The sequence below is a fragment of the Pseudorasbora parva genome, chromosome 19 (genome assembly GCF_024679245.1).
Source record: "Pseudorasbora parva isolate DD20220531a chromosome 19, ASM2467924v1, whole genome shotgun sequence".
Classification (NCBI taxonomy): domain Eukaryota; kingdom Metazoa; phylum Chordata; class Actinopteri; order Cypriniformes; family Gobionidae; genus Pseudorasbora; species Pseudorasbora parva.
This window is the reverse complement of record NC_090190.1, coordinates 2,728,814-2,739,160: the sequence shown is the minus strand read 5'-3', so window position 1 is coordinate 2,739,160 and position 10,347 is coordinate 2,728,814. Positions and strand designations below refer to the sequence as shown.

General features: G+C 41.4%; 1 protein-coding gene across 3 annotated transcripts in view; it reads right to left on the bottom strand.

The window, feature by feature from the left end:
- Window positions 1-10,347, bottom strand: part of nup153 (nucleoporin 153) — a 38,005-nt gene that overhangs the window by 2,757 nt on the left and 24,901 nt on the right. For all 3 annotated transcript variants that reach the window (XM_067424889.1, XM_067424888.1, XM_067424890.1), the window contains exons 16-21: window positions 9,732-10,304; window positions 5,951-6,148; window positions 4,959-5,846; window positions 1,713-2,060; window positions 1,364-1,624; window positions 1-164 (exon numbers count right to left, since the gene is read on the bottom strand). The exon at window positions 1-164 is cut by the window's left edge and continues 17 nt beyond it. In XM_067424889.1, coding sequence (XP_067280990.1) covers window positions 1-164; window positions 1,364-1,624; window positions 1,713-2,060; window positions 4,959-5,846; window positions 5,951-6,148; window positions 9,732-10,304 — 2,432 coding nt within the window. The remainder of the gene's footprint in view (window positions 165-1,363; window positions 1,625-1,712; window positions 2,061-4,958; window positions 5,847-5,950; window positions 6,149-9,731; window positions 10,305-10,347) is intronic.

Genomic DNA, 10,347 nt, shown 5'->3' with positions numbered 1-10,347 from the left:
AGTCTGACCGAAGCTGAAGCCTCCGCCGGAGGGAGGATTTAGGGCAGGAATGGCAGGACTGGCGGCAGGAGTTGCTGGAGCTGTTGCTCCGCCTCCAAAGGCAAACACATTATTGCTGCTCCCTGATGCTCCAAATCCACCAGTGCTTCCAAACTGGAACCCTCCTTCAAACATAACAAAAGGGGTTAAAGTTACAGAGATGCACAATAATAACTGGGTTACTGGGAGGCTTTACTAGATAGCATGGAGGTCAATTCCACCCTCAAAAATGTTTAGCTTTGCAGCGGCCCAATTAGCATACTATCCGTCCTAAATAGTATTCGAAAATAGATGTAGTATGTCCCAAATCGTTGCATGCTGAAAAGTGTTTTCTAAAGATACCCGGATGGTTTACTATTTCCGAAGTGCGGATCGACACACACTAACGCCTGATATTGGCCACAACTAGAGGTCGACCGATAGTGGATTTAACCGATACCTCGCTTGCCGATAGCCGATTAATCAACCGAGATTTTTTTAAAAGATACTAGATTAAAAAATAATAATACATAAAATAACAGGTACAACTATTAAAAAAAAAAAAAAAAAAAGTACTGAACCACCAAAATATGTAAATATGAATATATTAAAATGAGAACAGAAAAAAAAATTCTACAGAAAATAACTAAAACATTAAAATATTACAGATAAATGTTTCTTCAGCTATAGCCTAGAAACATGTATGTAAATGTCAAGTAACAAACTGCAAATCCCAGTCTTTTTATTAGACTGCCTTTATTATTAAATTAATATTACAATTCATTAGCAAATCACTGCATAACCAACACGCTGTGAGGAAAGATTAGTCAGATTAGCTTACTCAGTTGCTTGTTTAACACGAAACAATCCCCGAAAATATAATTTTCACAATGGGCCACAAGTAAAATATATAGAAAATAAATCTAACTTAACGGGCCATATTTTCTTAGAGACGATGAGAGAAGTTTCAGATGCCAAAAGCTTAGTTAGGTTTTAGTTTCAGTAGTGAATAATCTACTGGCGTTTGAGATTCTTCACCGGCATGACACTCGCGCAAAGTTTGCACATTGCGACAAGTCAAATGTCGCCCATGTTGGGACATTACTAGGACATTTGTGACCCTGGAGCACAAAACCAGTCATAAGTTGTACAGGTATATTTGTGGCAATAGCCAACAATACACGGTATGGATAAAATTTATCAATTTTTCTTTTGTGTCAAAAAACATTAGGATATCAAGTAAAGCTCATGTTCCATGAATATATTTTTAACCGCATTTCCTACCGTAAATATGTAAAATGTATTAATAATAAAAATTAAGGACTTCTTAACATGTTTCTCTGACCTTGGCCCGTGGAGGCAGCAGTAGATCCAAATGTAGGCGCAGGATTGGCTTGACCAAATACAGGAGCAGAATTGGGCTTGGCTCCGAATGCAGAAGCTGGGGAAGCGGTGGCCGAGAAGGAAGGCGCTGCTGACCCAAAAGCAGGAGCGGTGGGTTGAGAAGCACTTTGTCCAAAAATGGGGGCCTGTCCAGTGCCAAAGCCAGATGAAGGTGTGGCAGGACTAAAGACGAATGGGGAAGGGTTGGCAGACGGAGCTGGAGCTGCAAGAAAAATTAGATGTTAGACATTTTTAAAAGATGGCAACCAAAGGATAGAAGCACACTATGGGATATTTGGAGGAAAACTAACCGGCAGAGGCTGGGGTTGAGGACGCAACAGCACCAAAATTGAAAGTAGGGGCAGATGAGTTTGAGCCAGAGCCAAATTGAAAAGGTTGTGCTGGGGCAGGTGTGGCAGAAGACGCCACAGGAGGTGCAGTCTGGCTTTCCTTTTGCTGCTGTCCGAACATGAAAGTCTTTGCGATGCTAAGTTCAGCGGAGGAACTCTGGCCAAACACAAAGGTATTTGCGGGAGCAGGAGTGGGAGCCAGGGAAGAGGTAGTGGGGGTGCTAAAGAGGCTGGGGGTGGAGCTGGATGAAGCTGGGGTGCTTGAGGAGTTCGCCATGAAGCCAAAAGTGGGCTTTGGAGCAGATGTGTCTGGAAAGCACATATTTGGAGAGTCAAACTGTGGCACTACAAGTACATGGTATAGAGGGCTGGAGGGATGACGTATTCATGTAGGCCAAAACCCAGACACGAGTATCATTTTAACAGTACCGGTTCTGACGCTTGGGTGCTCTAGGAGCCCATTTAGGTACTTATGGGGCGCAACTAACCATTTCTGCAAAAACACTGTTTTGCCATATTAGTGTCTGAAATAATATATACATCCATTACTAATTACAGTTTTAGTTTGGTACATCGGGTAAAAAAACAACTAAATAACAGGTTAATTTAACTAAAAACAAAATTAAGGGGATAGTTCACCCAAAAATGAAAATGTGATGTTTGTCTGCTTACCCCCAGGGCATCCCTTTAATGCCAGTTAACATGTATTTATTTCAACTTTATGGTTTTAGTTAACTATAATAACACTGATACTAGTAAAATCTATACATTTAATAATATGCGTCAAATTATGCTTAGCATTTCCTTCCTACGGACATCCCAGATAGAAGCTACAAATAATAACCGGGGTGGAAATTGGACTTATTTTATAAACGAACCCGAAATACACCAAGAAATAGGGCTGCAGCTATTGATTCTTTTTGTAATCGATTAATCTACCACTTAATCGATCGATTAATCGGATAATAATTACTTTTTCTTTATTAAAGGGCAATAAGAGACAATAAGACAGGTATCTTAAAATTAACATCTAATTTCTTTTCTTTTTAGAAAAATTAAGTTTTATTGCTGAAAATGCATACATTAATAACTGTGAAACTAAATTTTAATGCATACAATTGCCATATTATATTAAATAAAAATCTATTTCAAATTACTTTAAAAAGGTAAACATAGTTCAATCTAAAACTAAACCTACAACGAATAAATCTAAATAGTAGTAATATAAATAACAATAATGCCAATATAAATATAAATATTCTATAAATTCTATATAATATAAATATTCTAATATTCTATAAATAATATAACTAAACATTGTATTTCTGTTGTGCAACTTACCTTTCATGTTTCAGCTTCAGCTCAGGCATGACATAAGCATTTACTGTTTTATTTAATCCTTTACTGAAGCAAAACATATTGGACAGGTTAACTTGGACCAAGAGAGATGTGCGGATCAGCTATCGTCACCGAATCAGCTGTTAGAAGCAAACCATCCACCCGCACCCGATCGTCACAACTTCAAATCCTCCGTGTTAAGCGCGATGCTATCGTCACATATTAGCTACACTGAAAAAGGTTGCTTAACAAAACAAAAAAAAATTATTTGGCAAAATTACATTTACATAAACCAGGGTCGACTTACACGGAGGAATAACCCCTATGCTTGATCAAACACGAGATATGTTTAATTCAGTTAAAGTACATCACACATGCTGATCTTTTGAGCTAATCATTCATCATTGTAACACAGCTTGTTTTAAGTTAGTAGCTATAAATATGATTAAAGTGTGATTAAATTACACAAATCAATGAAAGCACGGAGCTCTGAGCTCTGAAAGCACGAGCACTGCTCATCACAAGCGCGCGTTACAGCTTGTTCTGATATTTGTTGCGCCTAGTATTGAGAACATCTAATGGTGCATTTCAAAGATATTATCAAGTTGGATATATAAAGTCTCATTAAAGATTTCACACACATCACAATGACGGTGATCCATGTGCAAAGCTGCAAACTCCATCGAGTTCATGTGTTTGGAGTTGCTCGTATCTCCTCAGCTGACGCGTGTACTGCCACAAATGAAACTTAAATGTTCAGCGTCGCATCCTGAAGCTCAACACACAGGTGTCTTCATTTAAAAACAGCGATATTATCTATATTACCAGTGCTAATGCCCACCCGCTCTCTCTCTCTCTCTCTCGCATTGCGGTCTTTGATCTCGACATTAGATGAAAACGAAAGTTAAAGAACGACACGCATTCATTGCATTTTAGCGTGATATCAGAGTTCCGCATCTTTATTAAAATCAACATATTAACGATTTCTCTCATCCACCTGCAATTTTTGGGATGTTTAGGCACCTGAACCGCGGATATAACCGCAATCCGCTCATACTCCGAGTCCTTACACAAAAAATGTCTTTCTGCAATATCTGTGTGTAGTTAAATGGGACTAAGCGAAGCATCGAGGCAGATGATTTTGCCTCGAGGATTTTTTTGATTCGATTAACTCGAGTTCCTTGATGAATCGTTTCAGCCCTAACCAGGAATCATTATGAAGTGTATGCTTCATTATTGACAGATGCTTCAAATTCAGACGAGGAGATAAAATCTGTTCTCGCAACCATATAAACACCGTACAGTAAACAGTGTCATAACTGATCATAATAGAGTTCATAAGCGATCTCTGGCATAAATGTGCATTGATTGAAACGCTCAGGCTTTGAAACGTGAAGCGCTCACATTTATTTAATGAAATCATAGCCTTTTGAAGTTTAATAATCACATAAGGCATGATCACATTTATGTTTTTCCACCACCAAAATATAATACGCTTAAAATGATCATTTAAGATGCTTGTTATACTATTTTTGTTATACAAGACTTATGATCTTGCATTTAATTTTTTGAAAAATTCACACGTGCTCAAATACATTATACAGTTTCCACATCTATTTTTAGTCAGAATTGCGAGTGAAATGGTCTTACTGTGTTGAACTTTGCAATGTTTCATTACGTTAAATGAACACTTTTGTTAGTCAAAGCTTACGTTTTGCAATAAACCAAAAGCCAATGGAACAATCCTATTGAGGTTTTGTCGAGAGAACCAGGATGATGGAAATTCACAGGTCGGCTTACAAAAATACGTCATAACTGCAGCGCTCCAAAGCTTTAGGAGAGCATAAGACACTATTTGGTTTCACTCACCTGTCATACCCTGCCCAAAACCGAACGACGGCTTTGGGGGTTCTGTTGACTCAGTTTTCCCAAATGTGAGCGCAGGCTTGGGGAAGTCTTTTGGAGGATCCGACTCGCTGAAAGAGAAGCCCAAGTTTGACGTTGGTTTCTCAGCATCCTTGGAAGCACCGAATAAGAACGCACTTGAGGGTGCGGAGTCCTTTTTCTCTTCTGGTTTTCCAAAGGTGAAGGCAGGCGTCACCAGCGTTTGCTCTTTCGTTGCTGGTTCCCCAAACTTCACGGCAGAAGATTCAGCTACTAGAGATTTGCCAAAAACAGGGATGGCGTTTGCAGTTGTCGTGGTCGTGACGGTGGTTGAAGCGGTTTCTGAGGAAGCAGGAGCATCCTCTTTCTCAGGCTTGGACTGGGGCGCAGAGAAACTAAAGGATGAATTTGAGTTTTCCTTCTCACTGGGTTTAGCTCCAAATAAAAATGCAGAGTTTTCAGAGGCAGAAGCTTGAGAGCCAAAAGCGATTCCACTACTACCGGCACCAAATTTAAATCCCGTACTAGAATCCTGAGATTTTGTCTTTCTTTCGGGTGTGTCATTCATGGATCCACCAAACGCAAAGGCCTTTGTTGAACCCTCTTTTGTTGATTCTGACGAGTCACTACCAAGTTTGACCCCACCAGAAACCGCATCCGAGAACGAGCCTCCAAATTTAAAGCCCTCTGATTTTGAAGTGGAGTCGGAAGTCCCGAATCCAAATTTAATTCCTCCCACTGTGGAAGAATCTGAGAAAGAGCCTCCGAACTTTAGTCCAGCAGAGGTTGAGTCCGTAGAACCGGTACCAAACTTAAACCCAGATGAACCTGAGTCTGTGCTGCTGGACTGAACACCAAAAGATGAAGTAAAACCTGAAAAACAGCAAGATTTCTGGTTATCAACCTGCTTCTTCAAAACGGTAAGCAGCTGCTTCACACAGTCTGACTTCTGGAAATATGATTGCAAGGCACTTTACCTTTGGACTCTATTTTAGCTCCGGGTTTTGCTGACTGGCAGGCCACACACTGCTGGTCCCCTGCCTTATTCTGAACACAGCACACCTCACACTCCCAGCTCCCCTCAGGTTTCTTGAACTTTTCCCCGAATCCTAACAAAGGCGCAGCAGAGCTTCCAGGTGCAGAGGCTGGAGCCGAAACCACTGCGGCTACAGCTCCTAGAAGAGTAGACCAAGAACAGTAATAGATCAGGGACGCAAATATCAATTTGATTACTGTATTTTCCACACTATAATGCTGCGTTCACACCGCACGCGAATGACGCGAATAAATCGCGCTATTCGCGCGAAGTTGAACGCGTGAACATTTTGAATCCATTCGCTTCATTCGCGCGTCAAATTCGCTTCATTCGCGTGTGACATTCCCTACACAACAGACGCGAATTCGCGTCATGGGAGGGGTTTCTGCTAGTCATTTTGACTGGGTCACTTGACTTCTTTTCTGCAAAAAATACTACTGTTAATGTGTGACAAAACGTAGTTTGAAGACTTTTTCAGGCGATAATATTGTTGTTTAATGCTCAAATCTGTGTTTTTTTATACATTCGCGTGTGACATTCACTACACAACAGACGCGAATTCGCGTCATCGGAGGGGCTTCTGCCAGGCAGCGGCAGTCGGCAGAAAGACTATCCGAGTTAAGGCTGCTCTCACCGGGGTTGATGAGCGCTGAGCTCCGGTGATCGCCTGGGGCTCACACCTCCGAAAACACCAGATCAAATTTTCAAATAGGAGCTCTCTTAATAAATAAATCACATATTTGAGCTTTAAACAACTACATTCTCGCCTGAAAAACTATTAAAAGTACATTTTGTGACACAATAGAGTAGTATTTTTAAATTACTCTGGCCTCGGGGTTCCCCTATGGGTTTCCCATCCGTCACTTCACCACGTGACAGCAGTAAGCAGGCTCCTCATTGGTTAACGCGGCGCGAATATCCGCCAAAGTTCAGATTTTTCAACTTGAGCGGTTCGCGCGAATCACGCGTTCAAAACGCTCAATTCGCGTGATCATTGCCGCTTCATTCGCGCGAATCGCGCCATTCGCGCCGCCTCATTCGCGCGAATCGCGCCGCAGAATGCCTATTCGCGTCTCTGCATTGACTTAACATGTAAATCACTCGCGCGAATCGCGTCATTCGCGTGCGGTGTGAACGCAGCATTAGGCACACTTAAAAGCCTCTAATTTTCTCCCCAAAAAAACGACAGTGCACCTTATAATCCGGAGCACCTTATATATGGACCAAGGCACTCTGTCAAAATGTTTCAGTATGAAAAAAACAATAAAAACTATTTAAAAATAATAAAATGCTTCAGTACGACCGGTAAACTACAAAGTCGCACCACGTCTCTACAGTCACTAGTCGAATGAAGGCAACAGTGCTAGCACGGGACATGAACGTCGATGAATTTTGAGGTGGTCCTTCTTGGTGCTTTAGTTTTTTGAAAAGACAATCTCTCCATCCACACACAAACTACCATCACTTACCAAGGCTGGGAGATATTGTTAATATGCACATCAACGTTTGAACAACATTACCATGGGAGTGAACGGAGTTGTCAGAACGCTTAATAAAGTTTGACTTTATCTGACTGTTTTGCTGACATCCCCTTTAGCACAGCTCCATCTAGTGGATGCATAAACGCAAACCCCATCAAACGTTTGACAGCAGTATCTTCTATTCTATGCGCCTTATAATCCGGTGAGACCTATATATGAAAACAGTTCTAAAAATAGGCCATTCATTGAATGTGCACCTTATAATGGACTGTATATACATTAGGGCTGAACGATATTCTGTTTTAACATCGACATCGCGATGTGCGCGTGTGCGATAGTCACATCGCCGGAACATGCGATGTGAAGGGTAGTAGTATTTTTTTACGGTCTATTGTAGTAGCCCATGGTGTATTAAGGAAGCACACAGTAAACACGAGTGTGTTGCTGGAGTGACATGCACGTTCCTCATGCCTGCACAGTGATTGGTTCGCTGTGCCGCTGCTCACCGCTCACGGCCAAACATTCCCGGCTAAAATGCGTGACGAAGAGGATCCGAATAGGGGGAAAAAAAAGGTTCGTACCAGAAATTATCTTTTTGGGACTATTTATGCTACAAAGAGGAGGATGTTGAACAAAAAGAGGTACTTTGCATGGAGTGTCTTGTGGCCACAAAACAAGAAAACACCACCAATTTGTCTGATCACTTAAAACGGCACAACAAATCTCTTTACGATGAATACAAAGCAGGGCTCGACATTAACGCTTGTCAGGGACATGTGGGTGTTTTGAAGGGACAAGTGAAAGAGAATTTTACTTGACTGACGGACAAGAGCCTGATTAAAACAAAAAAATAACTAGTGAATCACCAAAATGCAAGAATGTTTGTGCATTTATTTAGTGTAAGTGGCGATCGATTGTGGATAATATATAATGAACTGATGATAATAAGGTCGCGCTGTTGACGCTCGTGCAGCCTCTCGAGGACAAATCACAACACTAGAGCGTTTTCCTGAATACCATCACGACTGAAAATGACACTGATATGACAGCTCCATAAACAACTAATTAACATTCACTTAGTCACTTACATTTTAGATGCAATATTTAGTGTTGTTGTTCTATTTCAGCAGTGAAAATCGTTCATAGCAGACCCGTCACACGTCTCACTCATAGCAACAAGTGTGAACGATTCAGCGTTCGAATGAATCGTTTGAATGAACGTCACCTGCTGCCACCTACTGGAGGTTTAGTTTCATGTTTACACATTTTCCAACATTTCTTTTTGTCACTTGTAATGAAGCTTGCTTATTAGTGAAATTATTAATATCACGGAATGGTAATTATTGACTTTAGCCTGGATTGATGGCTCTCAATATCGCAATATATATCGTTGAGGAAAAAAATATTGCAATGTAATTTTTTTCCAATATCGTGCAGGCCTAATATACATAGCGCTTTTAACAGGCCCTATGGCCATCCAAAGCACTTTACATTTTGCCTCACATTCACCCATTCATACGCCGTCGGCGATGTCAGCCATGTAAGGCACCATCCAGCTCGTCGGGAGCAGCTGGGGTTGGGTGCATTGCTCATGGACACTTCGACACTTGGTCGGGTGGAACCGGGGATTGAACCACCAACCTTTCGGTTCATAGACAACCTACATGAACCACTGCCGCCCACACCCATAATCCGGTGCGCCTTATAGTGTGGAAAATACAGCAGGCGGATATTGGAAGCAAGGATGGTGTTAAACATAGGTGTTGGCGGGCGGGTATTAATAAAGGCTATAATGCCCCTTTTTACAAGATGTAAAATAAGTATCTGGTGTCCCCCATGTGTATATGTGAAGTTTTAGCTCAAAATACAAAATTATCACTTTTTGAGGGTGAGCAAAAATAACTGCATGTTCCTTTAAATGCAAATTAGCTGCGTTGAAAAAGAGGGCGGGGCTTTAAGAGCACATGTTAGCAGCACTGATTCCCTCACCAAGACATGCACTGAAAATTAAGGTCTGATATCACCAACTCATGAATAAGCTGGTTGTAGTCCCTACCAGCCGTTGGTTGTAGTCCTTAAAAAGCGATTTCTTTAAAACGAAAATACCTTCCTTTGAACGTCGCAACTTTGCAGATGTTGTTTATGCTAACAGCAACATTACACTAATTAAAGTTTAAAAAGTTAAATCAAATCAACCACCCCTTCAAAGTGTTTTAACTTTTAGCAAAACTGAAACTTTACCTGGTTTAGAGCACTGACAAGCTACGCATTTGACATCCTGTGCCTTGTTCTGAACCATGCACACGTCACAATCCCAAGCCCCCTCTGGTTTCTTAAATATGTCCCCAAATCCTAACAGTCCAGTTGCTGTAGATGAAGCGGTGGTCGTTGTGGTTGTAGACAGGGAGGCAGAGAAAGTGGATGAGGTCTCAGAAAGAGCTGGTAGAGTCAATCTGGATTTCACTCCAGTCCCGGGTTTGGCCGTGTCACAAGCTACACATTTAATTACCTCCGGTTTGTTACGGACCAGACAAGTGTCACATTCCCAGCTACCAGCTGGAGGTGCAAAGAGGGAACTGATGCTTGCCGGAGCCACTGTGGGTTTACTGTCTGATTTGGAGTCTGTGTTGGGTTGTGGTGCAAGACACGCCACACACGTTTTGTCCGAGGACTTGTTTTGCAACAGGCAAGTACCACAGCTCCATGACCCCGCAGGTGGCTTAAACTTATCACCAAATCCAGAAAGAGGAGCCGATGATGATGTAGCAGACTGTGAAGGTTTATCAACAGAGTTTTGAGAGGGGGATGCAAATCCTGGAAGAGAAACAGTAAATAAATAATCAAGCATAAAGCAACA